Source organism: Hippocampus zosterae, chromosome 9 (assembly GCF_025434085.1).
Source record: "Hippocampus zosterae strain Florida chromosome 9, ASM2543408v3, whole genome shotgun sequence".
NCBI lineage: Eukaryota > Metazoa > Chordata > Actinopteri > Syngnathiformes > Syngnathidae > Hippocampus > Hippocampus zosterae.
In genome coordinates, this window is record NC_067459.1 from 16777010 (window position 1) to 16801916 (window position 24907).

The 24907-nt window shown below is 43.3% G+C and overlaps 3 protein-coding genes across 3 annotated transcripts; all 3 read right to left on the reverse strand.

Annotated features, from left to right (window-relative positions):
• Positions 1–87: 87 nt before the first annotated feature.
• uroc1 (urocanate hydratase 1) lies at positions 88–9793 on the reverse strand. The gene is made up of 19 exons (XM_052077075.1): positions 9403–9793; positions 6071–6201; positions 5892–5985; positions 5758–5817; positions 4896–5024; positions 4763–4824; positions 4585–4651; positions 3790–3933; positions 3631–3719; positions 3040–3102; positions 2764–2943; positions 2597–2694; positions 2380–2452; positions 1936–2125; positions 1735–1833; positions 964–1063; positions 758–839; positions 449–548; positions 88–375 (listed from the first exon to the last, which is right to left on the reverse strand). Exons 1-19 carry the CDS (start codon positions 9526–9528, stop codon positions 235–237), a joined length of 2028 nt encoding a protein of 675 aa, XP_051933035.1. The 5' UTR covers positions 9529–9793; the 3' UTR covers positions 88–234.
• A 1547-nt stretch (positions 9794–11340) lies between these two features.
• LOC127608161 (mitochondrial intermembrane space import and assembly protein 40-like) lies at positions 11341–12931 on the reverse strand. Its single transcript, XM_052077089.1, has 3 exons — positions 12677–12931; positions 12303–12401; positions 11341–12070 (listed from the first exon to the last, which is right to left on the reverse strand). The coding sequence occupies exons 1-3, from the start codon at positions 12696–12698 to the stop codon at positions 11754–11756; spliced, it is 438 nt and encodes a 145-aa protein (XP_051933049.1). The 5' UTR covers positions 12699–12931; the 3' UTR covers positions 11341–11753.
• Positions 12932–13337: 406 nt separating this feature from the next.
• LOC127608155 (protein transport protein Sec61 subunit alpha-like 1) lies at positions 13338–18594 on the reverse strand. Its single transcript, XM_052077082.1, has 12 exons — positions 18447–18594; positions 17801–17868; positions 17643–17708; positions 16938–17016; positions 16714–16845; positions 16514–16623; positions 15601–15754; positions 15333–15493; positions 15044–15241; positions 14687–14878; positions 14509–14585; positions 13338–14344 (listed from the first exon to the last, which is right to left on the reverse strand). The coding sequence occupies exons 1-12, from the start codon at positions 18451–18453 to the stop codon at positions 14158–14160; spliced, it is 1431 nt and encodes a 476-aa protein (XP_051933042.1). The 5' UTR covers positions 18454–18594; the 3' UTR covers positions 13338–14157.
• Positions 18595–24907: the final 6313 nt, after the last annotated feature.

The following is a 24907-nucleotide window of genomic DNA, read 5'->3' on the forward strand; positions in this document are numbered from 1 at the left end:
CATGGCACCTCAAACTTTGAATTTGTAGAGGAGAAATTGGAAATTTGCTCACCTGCAAACCCTAATGAGGACAAGTGCTCTGCATAATGGATGGCGAGATGTGATTTATTTTTTAATTAATTAATAAGCTATTTTGACACACCTGTATTGTATTGTATTGACTCTTATTAGATATTGCAGGTGTACAAAACCATACGCTTGGTGTTCTCATTCTGACACTCCAGCGTTTTGAAGTTAGCCCTGCAGGGCCCGATCCAGTATGTGCTCATCGTGTACAGGAAATGGCAGAGTGACCCGCAGCTTCCGATCCTCCTCCATGGTGCGCTGGATTGTCTCGTAGGCGTTGGAATTTCCACACCAACTGCGCCGAGTCACCTTCACAAACAGAAAAAGTCATTTGCGTTAGATGGAGGTCATTTGTCAAATCCACGCGTCTGTATCATCTCACCCCATTGGACACGTCCCAGTTGAGCATCAGAGAGGCTCGCTTCGCCGCTTCCTCAGAGCCGTCCAAAAGCAAACCAAATCCTCCATTCATCACTTCACCCCTGTGAGAATTGTGAGAAATAATCTCAGGATCAAAGTCTTCACTTCGATAATTAGCCTACACTACGGTAGAGTGTTCCCACACAATATTCCTTCTGTGATTCTGTATATGGCCCTTGGATGAAAATGTTCGGACATCCCTGGTGGTGTAGACGTATGGCAAACATTTGCACAAATCAACCTTGATAAAAGATAAACGACCAAGCCTTACCAGCCAACACCGCCGCCGTTGTGCAGAGCTACCCAGGTGGCACCCCTGAAGGCATCACCGACAAAGTTCTGGACTGCCATATCTATAAGAAAGAAGCAAGGTGTCATTTGAATGAACAATGTAGGGTTTTACCGAATAAATCATAAGCATTCGTAGTAAGTGATTGCAGTGGGAGTTTGACGAAACAAAAGTGCGAAAGGACATACCTGCACAGAACGCAGAGCCGTCGTACACATTGGAGGTCTCTCTGAAGGGACTGTCGGTGCCACTCACATCATGGTGGTCTCTGCTAATCACCACCGGAGCCTGACACAAAGAAGCCCACTCACTTGGCAAAGATCCACAGAAAGTACCGTTTATAAAAGAGGGGTGGGCAATTTTTTTTAATTTAAATTTCTTTTTTTGCAGTGGCGAGAACTTTAAAATATGAATACAATATTGCATAATTTATAAATAATATATCTTCTATTTTTTATTCATACAAATATTGTAATTTATTCCATGTATTCACAATAAAGCAAAATAAAAATGATGTAAAATAATATAAACATGTTATAATATTATATAAAATATAATAATATCTATTTTTTAAATAACCCATTTTAGGAAAGAAACTTCTAACTTTCTACAACAGTATTATAGATAGGTGAGTGGAATTAGGAAACGGAGAAGAATATGAGGGTCAGTCCAGCTATGCATACAAATCAAAAAGGTTAAATGTGGAAATTTAACAATGAATGGGTACTTTTCAAAACGGCATTATCTTTAACGGTGAGTGTAACCAGAATGAGCTTCCAAGAAGACATCATGTTGTACTTCTTGAAGCAGCAAACTTGTTGAGACTTAATTAAATATCTGCTGGTTGTGCGCTCAATTTTTTTTCCTCGCACTCAATTCCCCCCAATTGACCAAAAACATGTCATGTCTTATTATGCCCATTTCTATATCGAGTAAAAAGAGAAACTTGGCAGTCTTACTGAAACGCTTCCTTCAGCAACAGCTCTGTTGATGGCTAAAGCAATGGAAACTCTTCCTTTTTGGTCCGAGTAGAGAATTCTGGCCTGGGATCCCACAACCTGCAGAAAGTGGATGCAAACGCAACCGCACACCCACACAAAAGAAAATCATCTCATTCGAGTGCTGATTTGTGAGCCGTAAACCGTCGTGTAATTCCAAACCATTTTGTGTTTTCCAGCCTCCCTGATCCAGACGATGTTGTCGTCGTACTGCTGTCTGACTCTGTCTGTCACATCGGCGCTCAAATCCTCCAGGACCGAGGCGGCGATATTGTCGGTTACGGCGAGGTCTTGGGGGTCGCAGGATGTGCACACCCAGCGAAATGGACCGAAGCCCAAGGAAAAGATGTCTCTGAGAGGCGGAGACATCAAATGATTGCTCGCAAGAGAGAAAATGGTGCTCACGTCGAGTTGACTTGCCAAGTGTGGAAGCGGCCCAGCTAAGAATTGGATTTTGTGGGTTGTCTTGTCAGACCACAATTATTTTGACCCTTGAACTTACCCCTCTGGACTTCTTAATGTGTGAGGAGCTTGGTTCTAAAACCTGGTCCATTCATATAAATGCCTCGTATAACTTGGGGAAAGTGTAAAATATTGCCGACTTACCCCATGATGTGTTGGACGTAAGACGGGTAGCGGAATTCTACCGCTCCTCCGCCAATTTTTTCCACCTCAGCTCCTATGAAAAGAACAAATCGGAGTTCCTGGTGTTAACTTTGCACATTGACTCCTCACAAAATGTGAGGGAAAATGGGATTTTGCGAGTCGTAGATGTTACGGCGAACGCAATCCAAATGACATGGTCTCATTCAAATTGGTGTACCGGCGCGTTGCGCCTCCAGTAGAAATGCGTTGCCATAGTCCCAAAAGAACATGCCGGCATCTGACAGCTTGTTGATGGCATTCACGTGCCTCCGGAGGCTGCGGAAAAGGGAATCGCGCGTGAGTTTCACTCAAGGATGCAATGGTTTTCAGTTTGAGCGACTGCACCTTTCTTTGACCAGGCAGCGGAATCGACTCGGATCAGTAGACATGAGCTGGTTGGCCTGGCGGAAGCTGAGTTGTACCGGGTAGTAGCCTCCGTTGAAGGGGTTGTGGAGGGACGTTTGGTCCGAGCCCAAATCCACAAGGAGCTCACCTGTCCTCTGGTACTCCAACAGCAGTCTCTCCCTAATCAAGCATACAGACATTAAAAAAAAATAAATAAATTTTCACCTTTGTGTCAAAGATGTCACTTTCACTGTAAACTTTTCGCCACATGCTCACCATAAGTCGACAATGTTGCCATGGTAACCCAGACTGAGGGGAGTCTTTGCACATCTGGTTTCTCTGTAAGTCACCAAAATGGACATTTGTAATTCCCGAAAACGCAAATGTTGATTGGCTTAACTCGGTTTGTTGTATTCTCTTCCACAATGATGATCGTCACGTACATTTTGTCAGAACAATGCATTAATACCCTTAGAAGTATTCTTCAATCACAGTTTTCACACACGCGTGGACGTGGAACAAAATGATTAATTAACAAATAAAATGAAGGCGGAGACGCCATTCCTAAATAAAGACACAAAGCAAACTGTACATTATGGAACACAGAAGAAAAGGGAACTGCAGTGTTTATAGCTTGTAGTGAAGAATGCCGAGACGTCACAATTTTGTCTTTTTTATGTTAAGTGGGCTTGGCGGCATCTGTTTAATGTACCTAATAAAGTAACTTGTAATCTGATTTAGTTATGTTCAGAATCAAGTCAGCCGTAAGGTAAGGTAGTAAGGTAACTAAGTTACGTTTCCAATGTAATCGTAACAACACAAGCGCCTTTTTAACACTTTGCAATCCTGGAAACGTGACTCTGTTACCTGATGCGTTTAATGCAGTGCTCCAAATCCCCGGTGACCTCCATCAACCAGCCTTGCTCGTGCCTCTTTTTGAGAGGAATCTCATCCACCTAGCACAGAGTCAATCGCGTCATTCAGTCACACACACACACCTCACACCGAAAGCCATTGTTGCATCACCTCCGCAATGATGCCAATGCAACCGGCAATGACGGCAGCTTTAGCCTGAGCACCACTCATGCCCCCGAGGCCGGAGGTCACGAAGACGCATCCCCTCAGGTCACCAGAGCCCAGGTACCTCCTACCAGCGTTCAGCACAGTCAGCTGCGCAGTAAATAAAACCGTAAGGAGTACTTCCAAACGTGACACACCGTTAGGTACGCGTGAACAGTAAAATATAATAGTGAAAACTGTGAACCAGTTACACAATATTAATAAACGTCTTCGTTCCCCCCCCCCCCCCCCCCACACCCCTCTCAAACTCCTCTCCCTTCCTATTATGGTGCATCTGCAGAATGGGATGTGGCGGCACCCTGTTGGCTGTGAAGCCTGAGCTCTACAGGTTGGACTTTCATGTTCCCCTCGACACTCCCCACTCCATATCAGCTTGACTATGTATCATGTATTAAAGTGCTGTATGCCCGTTTGTTGAGTAGTTGTTTTTTTTTCCAAAATCCTCCTCAGGGAGGAGCTCTGTTGGGGGTGGTGGTGTTTTTTTTTTTTTAATTTTAATGCCCTCTCCTTCCCTTATATTGTCTTTTCATCTCTGAAAATGGGGCACTGTAAAAGTGTTTGTTTTTCATTCATTACATTTTTGCTGGTGTACCGACAATAATATTGTGACCAATACTTAGGACTCAAGTCTGACTGTGCATGTGTATATCCTGTATTCCATTACATTGAAAGTATTTTTAAAAATCTTGTTCCAACCTTTTATGACACATAATGAGTTTAATCAAAATCCATATTCTGTACCATAGTGCCATGTACAATCCCTTGAGGTCCAATGTAGCAGTAGCTGCCAGCTGTCATTTGACCATACCTAAAAAAATAATAATAACAATAACATGCAAAAGTTAGCTTCCATACAAAACCAACTCACTCAATTCCCATCATTGTAGCTCATAACACAACGGACATCTTCAAGACTTACATTGACACGCCGAGAGCAAACATCTTTTCATATTGCTCCCTGGAGGAATAATTTGGTATAACCTAAATGAAACCAAAAAGATAGTCATCCCGTTACAATTTGGTGAGAAAAGAGTCGCGCTGCCGTCTTTCACCATGCCGTTGGTAATGATGGCACGAGGCGAGGAGGGCAGGCTGGGGAACAGTCCCATGGGGTGACCGCTGTACATGACCAAAGTCTGCTCCTCCGTCATCTCACTCAGGTAATTCATCACGAGACGGAACTGCACAAACGCAAAAACACACAAATATGTTAACTATTTGAAAAGTAGAGCATATGCAAATGTGAGGGTATCACTTTGTAGGCCAATAAGATTTCTCAAATGAGGTCAAATTGGAACGAGAAAGAAGAATGCTAAACTTGAGTTGAAGTTTCATGGTAGTTTAATGTTTTGCTTTTTCTTGCTCGGATGAGAGAGCTTTTGCGGGGGGTGGGGGGGTTGGGGGGAATGCCACAACACAGTACACATTTTACATTAAAAAGTAAAGCAGATTTGGACATGGCCCAAAAACATTTAAAAGCAAAAGGGTACCTAACGTGGTAACATTTGAAAATAATATTTCTTTTAAAACTCTCTCGAAGGACCCCCAAATTTTTTAACTGTATGTATCACTGTCATTAAGTTTTTAGTTGTTAATATTCATTAACTTTTGGGACACTTGTAGGCCCATGAAGAATGTTACAATTGCCTGTATAGATAAAGGGTTTCTGATGCTCCATTTCGCAAATTTGCAACAACAACAAAAAAAAAAGAATGGAATTTAAAAATTGGAGGTCAACCAATATCGCGCAATGGAAAAACTCCCCTCGCCCCCATATGAATACCTTTCTGTTATTGCCAGTCAAAGCTGATCCTTAATCATGAGAGGATGATTTTGTGCAGAAGGCAAGTGTACCTCAGGTAGCGTGCATCAACGACAAAGATTTTTCCAAAATAAAAGAGGACGTTGCTGTACCTGAGCCCAGTTACTGAAAACTTGCCCATTTCCTCCATAGGTGACGAGCTCCTGGGGAAACTAAAACGTGAAGGCCAGTTAGATGGTTCGGGTGGTAAGAAATCAAAATAAACAAAGTCGTGGAAGAAGCTTACCTGGGCCACTGCCGGATCTAAGTTGTTCATGATCATCAGCATGATGGAGGCCGCTTGGCGCGTACGGCACGGGTACTCGTGTATGGGGTACGCTCTGAGAAAGTGAGCAAGCCCCAAAGCTGTCAATATGCGCAACTAAAATGTCATTGAAATCTCCGCCAATCACGTTAGTGTCGTACCTCAGACGTAACGCGGGACAGAAGCGATACATGTAAATGTGTCCATACTGGCGCAGCTCTTGCGCAAATTCTGGGGCGAGGGTCGCATGATGGGCCGGGGGGAAATAGCGCAGAGCGTTTCTCAGTGCCAACTGAAGGGGGGGAAAAAAGTGTGGGGCGGGGGGTGAGAATCAAAGCATTTGTATGATAAACACACAGGGAAGTACAGTATGTTACGTAGGTCAAAAGGTCACTAGCTTCTCTTAATTATTGACTGGAGCTTTTGCTTCACTTTTGGCCAATCAGTGAAGGACCGTGGAGAATAATCAATATCGTCGTGCGAGGCTGAGGAGTGTGATCCCTCTGTAGTTGGAACACACCCTCCGGTCCCCCTTTTTAAAAAGAGGGACTACCACCCCGGTCTGCCAATCCAGAGGCACTCTCCCTGTTGACCACGCGATGTTGTAGAGGCGTGTCAACCAGGACAGCCCCACAACATCCAGAGCCTTGAGGAACTCCGGGCGGATCTCATCCACCCCTGGGGCCTTGCCACCGAGGAGCTTTTTAACCACATCGGTGACTTCAACCACAGAGATAGGAGAGCCCACCTCAGAGTCCCCAGGCTCTGCTTCCTCAAAGGAAGGCGTGTTGGTGGAGTTGAGGAGGTCTTCGAAGTACTCTGCCCACCGGTTCACAACGTCCCGAGTCGAAGTCAGCAGCGCCCCATCCCCACTGTACACAGTGTTAGTGGTGCACTGCTTCCCCCTCCTGAGACGTCGGATGGTGGACCAGAATTTCCTCGAAGCCGTCCGGAAGTCGGCTTCCATGGCCTCTCCGAACTCTTCCCACGCTCGGGTTTTTGCCTCGGCGACCACCGAAGCCGCGGTCCGCTTGGCCAGTCGATACCCGTCAGCTGCCTCTGGGGTCCCACAGGCCATAAAGGCTCGATAGGACTCCTTCTTCAGCTTGACGGCATCCCTTACTGCTGGTGTCCACCAGCGAGTACGAGGATTGCCGCCACGACAGGCACCAACCACCTTACGGCCACAACTCAGATTGGCCGCCTCAACAATAGAGGCACGGAACATGGTCCACTCGGACTCAATGTCCCCCGTCTCCCCCGGAACATGGGAAAAGCTCTGTCGGAGGTGGGAGTTGAAACTCCTTCTGACAGGGGATTCCGCCAGACGCTCCCAACAAACCCTCACTATACGTTTGGGTCTGCCAGGACGGACCGGCATCTTCCCCCACCATCGGAGCCTACTCACCACCAGGTGGTGATCAGTTGACAGCTCCGCCCCTCTCTTCACCCGAGTGTCCAGAACATGCGGCCGCAAATCCGATGATACAACTACAAAGTCGATCATCGAACTGCGGCCTAGGGTGTCCTGGTGCCAAGTGCACATATGGACACCCTTATGTTTGAACAAGGTGTTCGTTATGGACAATCCGTGGCGAGCACAGAAGTCCAATAACAAAACACCACTCGGGTTTTGATCGGGGGGGCCGTTCCTCCCAATCACGCCCCTCCAGGTATCACTGTCATTGCCCACGTGAGCATTGAAGTCCCCCAGCAGAACAATGGAGTCCCCAGCAGGAGTACTCTCCAGCACACCCTCCAAGGACTCCAAAAAGGGTGGGTATGCTGAGCTGCTGTTTGGTGCATATGCACAAACAACAGTCAGGACCCGTCCACCCACCCGAAGGCGGAGGGAGGCAACCCTCTCGTCTACCGGTGTGAACCCCAATGTACAGGCACTGAGCCGGGGGGCAATGAGTATGCCCACACCTGCTCTGCGCCTCTCACCGTGAGCAACTCCAGAGTGGAAGAGAGTCCAACCCCTCTCGAGAGAACTGGTACCAGAACCCAGGCTGTGTGTGGAGGCAAGTCCGACTATATCCAGTCGGAAATTCTCTGCCTCACACACCAGCTCGGGCTCCTTCCCTGCCAGAGAGGTGACATTCCATGTCCCAAGAGCTAGCTTCTGCAGCCGAGGATCGGACCGCCAGGGTCCCCGCCTTTGGCTGCCGCCCAGCTCACATTGCACCCGACCCCTTTGGCCCCTCTCATGGGTGGTGAGCCCATGGGAAGGGGGACCCACGTTGCCTCTTCGGGCTGTGCCCGGCCGGGCCCAATGGGTGTAAGCCCGGCCACCAGGCGCCTGCCAACGAGCCCCACCTCCAGGCCTGGCTCCAGAGGGGGGCCCCGGTGACCCGCGTCCGGGCAAGGGAAACCTAGATCCATTTATTTTTGTCGTCATTGGGGTCTTTTGAGCCGTGCTTTGTCTGGCCCCTCACCTAGAGCCTGTTTGCCATGGGTGACCCTGCCAGGGGCATAAAGCCCCAGACAACTTAGCTTCTAGGATCATTGGGACACACAAACCCCTCCACCACGGTAAGGTGACGACTCACGGAGGGGATTACACGGGTCAACACATATTTTTTAATGAATTCCAAAAAATGTAAAAAGTGTAATATTCCAAGAAAGCACGACAATGAATTGAAAAAAAAAGAAAACCAGCCATTTTTATATAATTGGTAAATGTTAAAAAATAGTTTCAAAAACTGTAAAAATTGTTCAGTGTTAAAATTGTAATGTTTTGAGATGCCACGCAAAATCAAATGAAATTAAAACATCTGAATGACATTTTAATATTGAACCAAGATGACATTAATGAAAAAAAACAAATGCTCTGATGAAGAGCGGCGTAACCACGTAGCTCGCATGGATCACACGAGCATCCCGCAGGCCTGGTCTAAGAATACCTCACCTGTGACGGGACATTGTGATTTCCTCAAAATGATTTGAGAATGCCAGAAATTTCTCGATATACAGTGCTGCAGATTTCCATTTTCCTGTTTCCTACCTTGTTCAACTGTTGTTGATGAGGATGAAGTTGAGGGATCATATTCCTGATCAGTGTCTTTACATTGTTGGATATTGCATCTTTCATTACACTGGACAACATATTTTTACTCAATGTTTTTGCAGGTCAATTTTTCTTGAGTATTTTTTTTTGCGTTGATTCCAAATCTGCCATTGTTTTGTCATAACTTTTTTTCAGTTTTCATAAAAATACAATGTCATTTATCAATGTTTTTGTAGTATTAATGAATTTACAGTTAGGATGGATTTTTTTTGGGGGGGGGGCAGGCGTCATAGCTAGCTTTCAATTACAACGCATGTTAAAATTCGTATTGCACAAGCTTTTTTTGTTTGTCCAACTTAAAAACAAACAAAAAAATGCCTGAAGTCAGGCAGCATGACCCAAGTAAGGACAAGCACCACAGAAAAACAAGTATTTTGCACTCTCGATTTTCGATGTACAGTATTTCTGACTGAATCAACTTACCCGCTCCTCTTGGACTGTGAGATTTGGGGTCCGAACGGGTGCATGGGGCACATTGGGGTCTCTTCCTCGGTTTGGGGGCAAAGGGTCCAAAGGTAAGCCGCTGCATATCTCCTTGACGGTGGCCATCCTGTCAAGTCCTCAACTTAAAAACAGTGAGGAACGACTGCTGCTGAATAGTTGAAGGAGAGTACTTGCGAGCGAGTGGTCCGATTTGGCTTTCTGATCATCTTTGCCCCCTGAACATCCACCAATGACAGAATAGGATGTTTGGCAATTATTGATCGCAAAGGGAGATTGAAGCGGCACGTGTCTCAGTGGTCAAACATAACTCTGACCCCCGTGTGACTTGCTTACGCAAAACTGAATGCCAAAACATTTGATCAAGGGAACTAATATAGTCGTCCCGCCACATACTTGCAATTCTGCACCTGCGGATTTGTAGTTTCAGACGCCCCCGCCCCCATCCCTGCTTTTTGGAGAAAGGGGCAATTAGGTTAAAAAAACAAAACAAACAAACGCACACAAAAAAAATCCGGTTCAATGTCTGGCTTCCGCAGAGCTTGCTGATGATCTGATCATTTGAATCAGGCGTGTTGCAACAGGGAGACTTGGAAAACATGCAGGACAGCAGCCCTCCAGGACCGGAGTTTGACACACCTGAATTAGAGTTAAGATGTTGTTCAAGGATCCCTCGAAATAATCACAACTACTCTATCACTGAGCCACCGCAGCCCGCGCAGTCTAGAAAATGTACAGTGCATGTTAATCAGCATTTTTGGGGGGGGGGGTGTCAAATTTCTTTGGTTGCCCCCCCCCGGCCCTCTCAGTGCATTTCGATGGGCGTCGGTGACTACACGCACACAAAAGCAGGCTTTTGAAACAGGTTAGGGGACAAAGTGTAACAGCCAGCAAACAGGAAGTAACGTTAAATATAAAACAACCAAAAAAGTGACTCTGAAGTGAAGTTCTTGAGCAATAGCAATTGATAAATGATTAGTATTACCAAATAACATGGCATACTTCCCAAAACCTGGCAGCCACGGCAACTTATTCTGATAAAATGAGAACTGTTGGATGAGGAGCAATAGTTAATTTAAGGCTACGTCATAGAATTGTTGACATGTAGTTCAAAAACTGCATAATAGTTTGAATTAGTGGCAGCTCTTTGTGTTGAGGAGGGGTGGCGGGGTCTAAGTCAAGAATGCCAAGGCTGATTTAAATTTTTTTGTCCCAATTCGCCGCTGAACACAATGTAAAACAACAGTAACAATAATAATTCAAACAAGGAAAATGAAGCGTTTATTCAGCATGAAGTCATGCCCAAAATAATAATTAAACTCACGTCCAGTATCTTTCCTAATCCAAACTTAAATTGGGAACAAAGAGAATAAAACATGATTTAACAGGCGCATTAATCCATTTTAGCACTAAAACTAACGGGCATGAGTGATAGGCTAAGGATTTGCATCTGTAGCTGTACAGTGACACTTTCAGCAAAAGCTTTTTAAACAGCAATGGTGCACCAACACATGTAGACAGACAGACATAACAATACTCAGATAGCCTTTATCCGATATGAAAAATGACTCATAACAAAATGACTGTCATTCGACTGCACGACGGTATAATACTGCCCCCTGATGGCCAAATCCGGAGGTTTAGGGTTTCAGACCGCACCTGCCTTCCTGTGTGGAGTTTGCCTATTTTTCCCATACTTGCGTGATCCCTCAAGGTACACTGGCTTCCTCTCACATTTCAAAAGCACGCATGTTAGCCTCCTTGAAAACGTTAAATTGTCCTTCGGTGCGAATGGTTGCTTTGTCAATATGTGCCATCCAAACAAACAAAACTTAACTACTGAAGCTGAATTGTTGAATCAGGCAAGCAACGCCACAAAACGCTCGGAAAAATGTAGTCAAAGACGAATTATATTAAAAAATGTTAATCGGCATTTATTTTAATAATATTTGAGTGATTTGCATGCCATCAGAAGAGTTGAGGTAAATATTTTGCATCTGCTTCGCAGAAGACTTGGCCCCTCAGGTAACAACACCCTTGCGCTCAATTCTTAAGTGCCTTCATCAGTCCACTCTATGCAGCACAGCACAGACAAATGCGTGTAACATACATTAACACATAAAATGCAAATGACACAGCAGTGAGAATAATATGCTACAAAGAATGGACATTTGTTCTGTGATCAAGAGTTTGCGTGCTCAGTTTAGTATCTTAGAATCAAACGCTTGTACACAAAACCAACAATGTGACTGAATAACTAGTACATGTACATCAAGGTTCACCTAAAGTCTTCCCAAAACAGAAGGCATTTATTAGCTATCCAGCACACTGGCTTATGTGCCATTTGAGTCCTGCACAGGGTCCGATGTGGACTTGGAATCAACAGCTGTGGCTTCTTCCGAGGTCTGCTCTGTGTGAGGCGCATTTTCTTCCGATACCTTGTCTTCTTCTTGCGGATAGAGTTCTGGATAGAGTTGCATGCACTCTTGCATTGCTCGGAACTGATCCAGACACTCTGAGCCTTTCACCTCCTCTTTACTGTAGTGGAAACAGGAGAAGGCCTCCTTAAATTCAGTCCCACAGGGACCACTGGCCATCCCGCCCAGGCAGGGGCAGTTCCAGTTAATCTCCCCATTGGGAAGAATCAAGCCTAATAAACAGAGATGCTCAGAATGAATCGCCCATTTTAGCAGTTTCAACTGTAAATATACCACACTCTACAATCTGTTTTAGTACAATTTCAAACATTAAAAAATAGCCAAGATTACTTCATTTCAATATACTTCCTTGACACTAATTACAGTACTAGTTTCCCATTTTTCCGGGCTGGGCGTCATCTTGTGGCATTGGCGACTGCTTTCACAACTTTTGTGGTTCCTCACCTCGCTCCTCATAGGGATCATCGGGGTCTTCCTCAACAAGCTCGGCGTTGCTGGGTGTTGCATGATCCTCTTTGGTGACAAAGATAATTTTGTCTTTACCTGTGCGGAAACGATTACAAACCACGTGGTTCATTTCATGGTAGTTGAAAAAGGAACGAATGACTTAACATTAACATGCTAGTCAAGGTTAAGTAAACAATTGAAAACAAATACTAAAATTCTCATTCGATGTAGCGTATTTTCATAAGTCTCCATGCTATAAGTCAAGAAAATGACACCTTTATTTACTGACTCAAACTTGCGTCATAATTAAATAACTTCCATATATAAACTGTATGAATGAGGTAGCCGAGCTAGCACTCGGTACAACTTACCCTCTTGTTTGACAGTCGTCATTTCTTCACAAAATGAAGATGTGAAACCCGCTTTTGTGCAGCAGCAGATCGCCGGTTACAATGGGTGTCATAGAAACATGTCAAAGTCACACGACAAGGTCACAACGTGTCAGGCATCCTCAAGTGTTTCACAACTACGAGCGATGACCCGACTGGTGGACTCCAGGGAGCTAACCGATTTCCCATTGAAAGAAGAAGAGCTAATAACTAGCTTTAGCACAAGTCTTCTTCATTTTTGGTTGGTTCTTGGACAACTTGAACAAACACCTCCTGGTACACTACCGCCACCATGGGGTATGGAGTGTGGAGAACATGTTTTCACTCGTACTTAGAAGAGAAAGGAAGAGAAAAAACATTCATATCGTGCTATCTACTTCGCTCCCATATCGCAATAATCTTTATTCTTTTCTAAACAGTCTCGACATTTCTAAACTATTTAGAACAAGAATATAATTTTTTTTCAAAAGATGAAGTTTCCTTTTTCCTAAATCCTCATTGATTCAAGAAAAACAGCTATAAAACTGATAGTGTTCCCTATTGTCACCTGGGTTTGATGTCATGTCTTTTTCGACTTAAAGCCTTCAGTTTCATAAATTATTCATCGTGTGCAGCAATGCCGACAGAAATTGAAAACTGCGAGTTCTTCCAAAATTGCTTTTATTGAAAACGTGTTCTATAAGGTTATTCTGAAATGTTTTCATGTTTTATAAAGTATTCCAAAGACTTTATCTTACACTTAAAACAAATTCCAACACATGGTCTATGTACACAAAACAATAAATTATCTGTCGAGGGGCAGGTGATGAAATGTTTCTCGAAGCAGACAATAAAAACAAAAGAAAAATGAACATTAATATGACCACAAAGTTAAAACTGTAGCTCCCCATGATTGCATTTTATTAAAAAGCAAGACTCCTATCCTTTTGTTCTTCACTTATATGATGTTCTATTAGAAATGGCCACAGAGCACCATTTGAGAAAGGACAGTACTTGACTCCATCACGTTTGACGCAGTTCAGCTTCTCGTCTGCACCTTCCTTCATGTTCGCAGCACATGAGGGAAAAAAAGTGGAAGTGGAACAAGAATGTCACAATGTCACACAGTTGTGTGCTTTCATTGCACACAGCGAGCAATTGGGCCATCATCATCCCAGCCGAGTATGTCCGCATCCTAAGGTTCTATCATTCATGTCAGTCAGGGGTGTAATAAAAAGGCTGAATGCTCCAGACAACGGCAGCCTTTAAGTGAATACTGGGGAGCTTCAAAATTGATTTTTAAAAAAAATCCAACTGTCAAGTCTATTGCGTTTGTAGATGCGTGGCGGTAGCACAAATTATCTCATCTCATGACACCTCATTTGATGTGAGAATCCTGGACGCTAAAATATCCTGAAGACGGGAAGCTGATGATGGGAGTGCTTCACAAAAGGTGTCAAAAATACACAGGATGGTGGCAGTTCCTAAAAGAAATATCCCCCCAGGCTGCCCACTTCACTTTGCTCTTTGACAAAAATTTCAAAGTACTGATAAATGATGGTGACAGCCAGCAGGATTCCCGTGCCTGAGCCAATCGCGCCGAGGAAGTCAGCCATTACGGATAAGCCGCCAATACACAGTCCGCCGAATGCAGCTGCAGTCGGTATGTACCTAAAAGCACGAGCGGAGGACAGCAAGAGACAGAGAAAAAAAAAATCACCGTCATTTAACCCTCTATTTTCTTTTGTAAAGTGCATTAAACATTAAAATTTCTATTATTATCTTTTATCTGTTTAGGGAGGAAAAAAATATTACACACTAGCTGAAAATGTCACCTGTTTAGTTCATGGACCATAGAAGTCTCTCTGTGTCCCCTCATCACCATCTGCTGCTCCTTCAGCTGTTTGGCCACCTGCACGACAAAGAAAAGTCATTATTGTTGTGAGTCAGGGTGAGACTACAACAACATGCTGGTGGAATTAACTTGAAATGGACAGAGAAGTTTGGTCTTACATCTTTTGCAGAGGAGCCTGAGACTTCGATCCAGGTTTTGGAGAAGAAGGCACATGATCCAAGCATGAAAGCAATATAGATAAGTGCGTGTACTGGATCCTCTAGAACTGATCCAAATGACTCAGGTGGGGAGAAGTAGTAACAAAGACCGCCGACAGGGTACGCCCGAGCTGGACCACCACTCGAAGCGTCCTACGAACACAACAAACATCGCTGTTAACAAGCGTCCCCTTATCTGGCATTTTCTGACTTCGGAGGTGTCCATATTATTTGTGCGTTCATAAAAGTCAAACGCGACTGAAGTACTGGACCGTTTCGTGCAGAATGCAAATGCCAGAGATTTGGAAGCGTACTTACAGACCAGGTTCCGAGCAGATTGACCAAGAAATTCCCACTGAAGCGCGTGGAAAGCATCTGGGATATGACGTACAAATTAGAGACCAGCGCAGACTGCAGGATGATGGGAATGTTGGAGGTGTAGAAGAGCTTGATGGGGTAGGTGTTGTACTGGCCGCGGTAGCGAGCGGACTTGATTGGCAGATCCACTCGGAATCCCTGTGACAGGAGGCCAGAGGTCAAGACATCTTTTGACAGACAACACTACTAAGGGGCTTTGGAATACGTGCCCACGTGGAAATGAACTCACTTGAAAATATATGACGACAGCAAAAACAAAGACTGTGGCAATGAGGTTCATGAGGTTAGGCAGGTTCTGTCTGTAGAAGGCCTCTCTCAGGGCGCGCACTTTGTCCGTCCTGGTTGCCAGCAGATGGAAAAGAGCGATGATTGCGCCCTCAAATTCGGTGCCTGCGGATGACATTGCCACAGCAAGGGCCATCAGAGATACAATCAAAGAAAAACACATTTAATTTGCATTTTAACTATTTATTTATTTTTGTGCGGTTTGTTTTTACCTCTGCCTGTATTCACAGTAGTCGGGCTGAAAGCCTTCCAGACGATTGTCTCGCAGATGTTGGTCGCGATGAACAATGAGATGCCCGAGCCAAGACCGTAGCCTTTTTGGAGCAACTCATCCAGCAACAGCACAATGAGGCCGGCCACAAACAGCTATGGAGGAATGATGTGCGGTGTTAGCAGTCCATTACCCACCCCGCAAATCAAAACATACCTTGTTTGTTCAGAGGTCTAAAAACAAGTGTGAGACTGTATTGTGAATATGTCAAAAAGTGGGACTTGAACAATGTTGGACATTGAAGTTGTGGCTTTCATTTCTGTCGAGATGTGGTTTTAATATTTGGTTAGCTTATTTAGAAAGACGAGAGAGGATTCTCCACAATCAGGACTTGCGGTCTGACTACATGTTAAGATGGCAGTAAGAGGAAGTATCGCTAACGAGTGGGTAGATGAGCTCAATCGGATGATGACAACATGTCAAAAGCAAAGTGAGTAATGTTGTGACTTTTCTCATTTTTTTTTCAATCCATGCAGAGGCAGCATTATTTAGGCATTTATATCACATTTTCTAAATCTAGCAGAAAGGCAAAGATCCACCTTCTGAAATTAGGGCCAATTTAACAATAGAGGAAGGCTGAGAAACTTTTGTCAGGGGAAATAAAGTACTAAATTGTTACGTTTACTGCAAAGAAAAAAAACCTGACCAAAATGTGTCTAATTATGATGAAAGCACAGCATATTCCTCTGAATGACATTTGAAACATCAGCTTGAATAAAGTAAAAGGGGGCCCTGAGAGCAAATGCAAGTGGATGAGAAACGCAAAAAAAGGAAAATAGATTGCATTAACGTGAATTTGACTTGCAAAAAGTCTCTCCAGTCCTTTTGTCCTCATCTATGAGTTGGCGCCGTACCTGAATGATGATGAGCAGGCAAATTCCCGCTCCCATCTCTGAGGGGTCACCATACATGCCAGTCATCACGTAAACAATAGCTTGCCCAATGGTGATGATCATTCCAAACACTGAAAGACATTGAAACGCATCAGCCACCCGTCTTTAATTCAGTCACCCTTTGAAAATAAGAGTATAGTCTTTTTTTTTTTTTTTTTTACATTTCTGCGCTCCATTGAAGAGGGCTCTGTCTTTGGGCGTGTCTCCAACTTCAATGATTTTAGCCCCAGCAAGAAGTTGCATAATCAGGCCCGAAGTGACAATAGGAGAGATTCCCAGCTCCATCAGTGTGCCTGAGAAGACATTCCCATGTTAAACAGTGAAGCAGCCATGTGCCATGCTACAATATCACGTGTTTTATGAAATGCGCATTGAAGACGCATACCTCGATTGGAGGCCAGAATAACCCTCATCCAGTAGAATGGATCTGCTGAGTCTGATGACATGATGCCAAAGAGAGGGATCTAGAAGATAAGTTGTATACATTTCTGTTATACTGTACATGCCTCGCTACTACATAAAAACAAACAATCGTTGAAGACAATTCAATTGTAGGTTCACAAAATGATAGATAAATTAGCGGGCCGCTAATCTATCGTGGGTGTTTTATTTGCTGCACAATTGTACTTTTGCAATTTATTAGTGAGAAAAAGTAATCCAGAGAGGGGATAACTGTTATAGCAGTGCAAGGTAAAACAGCACACCCCTTCTTGGGCCAACAACATTACAATCTTAGTGGTGGAAAAACTGTTGTCTATCTAAATAGGATGTTAGTGTTAGTTGCACTTGAGAACTTGCTTATGCTGCTTAACCAAAGTGATTCTTAGATGAGGCACCCAGGTGTCACTTTTTCAATTGCAATTTGTCTGAAAAGTATTATTTAGTCATTACAACAGTAACATGTAGTGACAGGCAGAATTATGTTCTTCAATTAGTAGGAGGTATCATACATATCATTTGAATGTGAAACAACTGCCTTGGCTCTACAGTGGCCTAAAAGTATTTCTTGTGTCGTGGGCTTTTTGCAAAATGTGACAAGCGTCGAAAAGGCATTGATCATGATTAAATTACAAAAAAAAAGTAAACTCACTTGGCAGCAGACGAGGAAGATGAAGAGAGTGATGGCTGTCCATAGAACTTTCTCTCTGAACTGGATCTGAACCGAGACCATCGTAACATATTTTACAATACACGGTGTCAAGGGGAATTTACAGTTTATTGTCCTTCAGTCGTGAATTGAACACTAACCTTTCTTTCAGGTTTTTGGATTTCTGGCAAAACTGCGCAGAATGGCTTTATCACTTCCAAGAATTTGACTGGAATGAAGAAAAAGAGAAAATTTCTCAGATTATTTCAGCTGCTCATCTGTGAGACGTGGCAATGAACGAGGGACGGACTTTTACACAGCGAGAAGAGTCGACGCTGATAAACGTGAAAATTAAAACAATAATGTCTTAACAAGATCGCTTTTATGGTTACACACATTACAAATGTTTGTTTACTGCAGCTAGCCGATGTTTAACATCAGAAATTGACAATGGAACGTTGGCGGTGTTATGCGTCGTCATCACTAACTTCCATGTTAAAGGATTTGAATGAGTGGCTAACAAGTTAGCACCAAACGATTGTTGTCTCCCAAAGGACAACACCCGAGTGTAAATATCCGTCATAAACAATAAATGTGTTATTTTCCCAAACAGTTAAGCTTACTCACTATACAAATTGACTCGCTATATGCGGAAATGAGCAACACTTCTATGAAGCTAGATGGCAACGCCAGCTAACATGCTAAATTGCAGCGCTACTATCTGATGGTTGACGAAATCAACCATTCTCTAACAAACCACGGACCCCAAAAAGTGTTAAAAAATCAAGCAACAAAAGGGACACTCACTACCCATGGTGTCCCGATCGTCCAGTTGATGTCTCCTGTGTTACGACAACCAGACAGCCAACCACAGTGCTCAATCTGGGGAAACGCCGGGAGCGTGCGCTCGTACTTGTGCTTGCGTGTTGTGGAAGAGAAGCCCGAACAGACACGCTACTACTTCTCGGGAAAGTGTGTGTTGTCTCCACTGAGCCAGGAGACGGCAGCATAGAACTGGATTAGAGATGTTCAGCGATGATTCTTGCACAGGTTCCAGTCACAACGACCGTTTCCCTAACCTTTATTGAGCCAATACATCCATTTTACCGGAGGCAAATGCCACTCTACACGACTAGGCAAAAATCTTACAAAACGCATGATTACTGAAATATGATGATGTCATCCCAATGTAATTGTCAAATTTACTTTCTCAATGTGAAATCTAGGCCTATTTAATTGAACACAAAGCTGAAAATCGCAGGGAGCCCGACTTACTCTGTTGTATGGCTATACAAGTTTACTGCAACCCCTGAAATCCAAAGAACAAGGATTTGATTGTTCTGCATGTCACTATACTGCACTGGCATAGTTAGAAGATTTATATGTCATTAATAAATACTAATCTTTGGACAAATTAAGAGTAATGTGCACCCCCGATCTTCCACGGCATACAGGAGTAGGACAAGTACAAAATTGGCGGTACACTGTATCAACTATTACACCTCCCCTTTTTTGCCATCTATTAACTTCCAACAGCAAAAATGCAAGACTGCTCACAAAGGCAAGTTCATACAACATCTTCTTAATAAAGCGATCATTATCACAGTTTCTCCTACACCAGTCAACACATGAATGTGTTCATTTATAATGACATCAACTCACTTGAACTCCTCTCACACCCATTGAAATGGATACATTTAAGATGAACATTTGTTAACCATGAAAACCTGTAAGCAACTGCCCCCCCCCAAAAAAAAAGTAAGTGTGATTCTCATTATTCAGGAATATGATGGCAGAGGCCTGACTTATGGAGAACATACTGGTATCAGAGTGTGGAGGACAAACTAAAAGTTAAAGATGAAAAGGTTTTATCTAATAAACAGGAAACAGTGCTCCAAATGTTTGCCTACTTTCTTGATGACATCGAGATTTTGTGTTTTTGCCTGAATTTGAAGTTATAGTGCTGTATTTCATCGCAAATAAGCAGATGAGGACAGGTGTGAGCACGTCAGAGTGGCTACATTCGATGGATACACTTCCATGGGAGGCAGTTTCAGGGAGGATGGTGGTGGTAATGAAATGAAAAAGAAACTGAGTGGGAGTAAGTCACAAGCCCATGATTTCGAGCTCTGTGAGTCACTCCCTGTCTGGCTCTCCTGTCTTTCTTCCATGCACGGCTATACACTGGGGCTAGGAGGAGTTATAGAAATCTGTCTAGAAACCTCAGTCCCACAGCAATTGATATTGATTTATAAAGGTTTACTGTATCATTGTTATTTTTCAAAGTTCACAAATAGGTAACATTTTGTTCCAATACAATTCCTGTTTCCGTCTTTGTGGAGTAGGCGGGTGACACCCTGAAGTGGTTGCCAACCAATCGCAGGGCACACAGAGCCAAACAACCATCCACGCTCACACTCACGCCTAAGGACAATTTGGAGTGTTCCATCAGCCTGCCAGGCCTGTTTTTGGAGTGTGGGAGGAAACTGGAGTACCCGGAGAAAACCCACACAGCCACGGTGAGAACATGCCTACTTCACACAAGAAGACTGGAGCTGGAATTGAACCCACGGACTCTGCATTGTGAGACTAATGTGCCAACCAGAGCCGTGAAGGATTTACACCGTTCACAAATACACAGCACTATAACGCTGCATGAGATGTACTGGCACCCATCCAGCCTTCCAGTAATTAAAAAGGCTTGGTTTTTACTGAGTCAACTTGCCAACAAAACTCAAGTTGCACTTCACAGGAGGGAGCGTGGTCTCACGGCATGCATTAAGTAGAAAACGTGTGTGAGGACTTCATGCAGCCGTTTTTTTTTACCAACCACAGAACCAACCCCCCCCCCCCCAAAACAAAACAAAACAAAAAAACCCATCACATTTCTGTGAGCAAAAAGCTTAACACCCCCCCTCCCCCATGTCAACTACCCTTAAATGGAATGAAGACACAGACTTTAATCCAGATTACTACAGATGCTCTCTCATTCACACCCAGCCTGTCTTGGCATGGGTTATTTTTAACACCTCCACACAGATTGATTCTGCGGGACAATTGAACATGCTTGCATGGATTTCCCCTACAGCCTTTTCTGTGGCTTCTGTTTTATAACACACATTCATCATCATCATCATCATCTCACATGCATACACACCCACCTTTGTTTAGTGCACATTTATACTGTGGCACATAATGTAGGCCAGCAACTGGTGGGAAATGATGACACATTTCAGTGTATTATATTGCCTTATTTTTGTTCCGTCAAGACCGTGCAGATATTCCACATATGGTTGAAGAGTCAAATCATGTTCATTCTGCTTTTATTTGGCTCTGAAATCTGTCACATGTTCTTTACCACACAACAATGCGAAGTTGTAAATTTGCAAGGAAAAAAAGGGAAATATGAGACTAAAGTCTTAATTTTGCAAAACAAATAATAAATCTTAACTTATTTTATTTAAATGAAAATTGAATTCATGAAAATTAAGTTTATGTACATTGAGCAGTAATGTAGTGAAAAGGTCATTTTAAGAATTATAGCATATTATTGTGAGAATAAAGTTGTAATATCACAATGCACACATGCTAAAATGGGGAATGTTGAGGACGCTGCCATTCGTGAGTCTTCAGAGTTGCTTAACTTTTCTGCTTTGTTCAATTACCAGACAGCTTTTCGTATATTTATAAGTAATTATTTAATTGTGTTGACTGACAAATACTTTGGCAGATCTCGATCAAAAGACATGCCAGTCTTAAACTGACGATGATAAACACCAACATGTGTCTGATTAAAAAAAAAAAAATGCATTCTGGAAATGCTAAAGTGCGTCTTTCACCATTTTGATCACTTTGTTGTGTGGGGATTGCAACGCATTCATTTGTTGATGCGGCTTCATCATCAATTGGAATGTTTCTAGACAGACCATGACATCACTCCCTTTGGAGTATGACACTTTGGAGTTGGGTCAGGCTCTGACAATTTCTGAGAGCACCTGATTAGATGTCCACCAAACCAACATGGTTACGAGCCTCCAATAGCTAAGCAACAATTAGATAAGTATTTCCACAACCTTTGAACAGTCACGACTGCCATGCCACAATACTATGTGTGCACTGCCGGCCCGCCCATGCTACACATTTACATTGACAGGTATGTGGGTACCTTTGATACTTGTGAAAACGTTGACATAATTTGTAGACTTAACCTTCACGGAGAAAAAAGCCTTTCGCATTTGTGTTGAATCAATGCAAAGGTCAGTGGTCAACTCTTAGAGGTAAAAATCAATATGTATTGAAATTGGCTCCTCAACAGAGCGAGTAGGATATATTTTTGTTTAGGCAGGTCAATGCAATTATCTTTCTGCCTAAAAATAGGTTTGCTACGACACCCTGATAAACAAAATAGATGACATGAAACTTGACCCTCACTTGTACAATTTCATCAGTCAATGTGACAGGGTAATGCAGCATGGTGCCTTGCAATACGAGTCAAATTCATTCCGTGACAATGCTTGGAACTCAAAACATTTGTATGTCAATTTATCATTTGCATAGAAATGAATGGATATGCCACTAATTCATTGCAGCCTCCACCCAAATGTGTTTTTAATTCGGAAAATTGCACTCTACAAACTTGATTTGACATAACATTTACTTCTAATAAAATAGAATGTATTAACCAATTTGTGCATCATGATGAAATAATTGCAACTCCTTCTGTTGTACTTCACTGTAGGGCAATGGGGGGCAGTACTTTAGAATACAGTCCTGAAGAAACAAACAGGACTTGTGACTCAGTAGACAGCAGTAATATCTGTGACATTTTGCAATGAATAAAGAAATAGTGCCTGTGTTGTCGCGCCATCCGATGAGGCCTACAAACTACAACCAGCAGTGCCCCTTATGAAGAAGCCACTGTGCATACGTGTGTGCAAACTACCACGTTTAGATTCATGCGTCATAAACTCAGCGATATTACTGTAATCACAAAGTCACTTACGCCATGTTCCACACCATCCAGTGCTATTGAGGTCAGCCTGGGTTTATTCGTTCTTCCAGTGTGTTGCATAACAGTCAAGATCCAGAGGCTCCAAATCTGTTCACATCCCAGGAAATCTGTCAGATTATAGAATTCATGTACTGTAGTTTTTGATTTAAGTAAATTTCCTAAAATACAACAGCAATATGCCACTTTGGTTTATGAGGCTGAACGTCTTGATAGCTGTTGCCTCATTCTCATAAACAAACATGCACTTCAGATGACTCATGACAATCAAATACTAGTTGACAATGATCAAGCATAAATTTGCCCCCATAAAAGATATTGGTGTTTTTCCGCCGGCTTTAAAATTCGAAGTGATGGTGACTCCCCCTTCCTCCAACATTTTAAAAGCATACATGCTAGTGAAATGAAGATTCCAAATTGTCCGTATGTGTTCATGTGACCCTGACATTAATTGGCTGTTGACCAGTGCACTAGGAGCTACAGCTCCGAGCCCTTTGCTCAAAATCATCTTGAATAGACATATTAAAACACAGAACCCCTCTATGACGGACGGGTGAGGTTGGTGGTCTTAAGACCCAGAAGCGGACACTTATATCAAAGTAACAAATAAACTTTATGAAATAAAGAAACAAAATAACAAACTAACCGAGGACCGGGCGTGGCAGTGGCAGAGCACTCAACAGCAGCCAAGGTTGTAAAAGAACAAGGAAAAAATGAGTCCCAACGTAAAAGCGCTGGGAGAACCGAGCTCTCAAAACGCTGTCAAATACACAAAGCTATTAACAGAAAATCGCGAGGACATACTCTGAAATTTCTAGGAACTGACAAGACATTCTGGCTAGGAGTGAAAGTCTGGCCGGAAGCGAAATACCGGGTGTGATGAGTGATGGAGAACAGGTGTGCGAGGGACGAGGCATACCGGACTATGCCCAAACATGAAGACCATCACAGGAAACAGAACTTCCACGATTTCAAAATAAGAGGAACACCAAAGGACTCACAGCAGGATCCACTTGGACTGGACAGGCAATGGTTTAAGTAAAAATGGGCAGCTTCGTTAAAATAAATAAATAAATACATCGAAAAAGTTAATTACAGCATATAAAAGCTTAATAAAAATCAGAACATCAGTCGTGAGTGATGACAGGTGACAGATGTGGAGGGGAGCATGCAAAGATAATAAACTGTCCATTATGCAAATGACGTTTTTCATAGATTTTTTTTTCTGAATAGCCGATGCAAATGACAAAAAGTCATGAATTTTAAGGGATTAATTTGAACATATTTGAAGCAAGGATGGCGCTGCACCGGGGCTCGAGCCTCATCAAAAAATAGGTGGAACCTCAGTCAAGCCTCTTCAGCATTTTATCCATCCATCAAATATCTGAACCGCTGATGCTCACGAGCGTCGCAGGTGTGTGTCAAGTTACATTAGAACACAGAGCTCCTTCAGAGTAGCCTGCCTACAAAGGTTCTCAACAGGGTTGGAGTCAAGAGGAGAATGGAGGGGGGAGGCGGGGCACACGATGAGCTTCTCTCCTTTTAGGCCCATGATGCAGAGGCATTTCTTGCAGCAAAAATGTCTACTTCGTGTTTGCTTAAAAGTGTCCGGTCTCACTGGATTTGTCCATCCCTCAGCGGCCTGTGGCAACTTGCTTTGTGTTTCCCTTTTGCAGTTGTTTTGGTGTTTGTGCTTCTGATTTGCACATTCATTTTCTTTCTGCTTTGCAAGTTTTTGCTTCCACTTGGTTTCTATGGTTGCCACATTTTTCAGTTGGATTGTACACTTTTGGGTTCCTGTTTTTTTTTTTGCAGTGCATTTGCCTATCAGTTGCTGTATAAAACACCCGTGAAAAGCCAAGTTGTGACTATTTTGGGTTGAAAGGTCATTTCACTTGTCATGCAGCGGAATGGAAGAGGGTTTAATGAGAATTCCCATCCATCACGTCATTTATACGTCTTCCAGTGCTGAAAGACATAGTTCAGAAAGTGAAGACACCTGTCATTTGCTGACCATGTTGTTCCTTTAGGTTAAAAGCATACTAATGGTGTGTGGGGGCTGCCGAACACTTTCTAATGCTTCCTGCTTGAGCTGCATGCAGCCATTCAGGTTTTCCACATTATATAACGTGTAACCTTGTACAATCCGGTCTGCGACATCGCTGCAGGATGGAAGTTAATTACTGTGGGTGCAGTTCGGGCTGGTGTCGTGCACGGCTTCGACACTGCGGGACATTTTTCCTCAAGTACCACAAAAGAA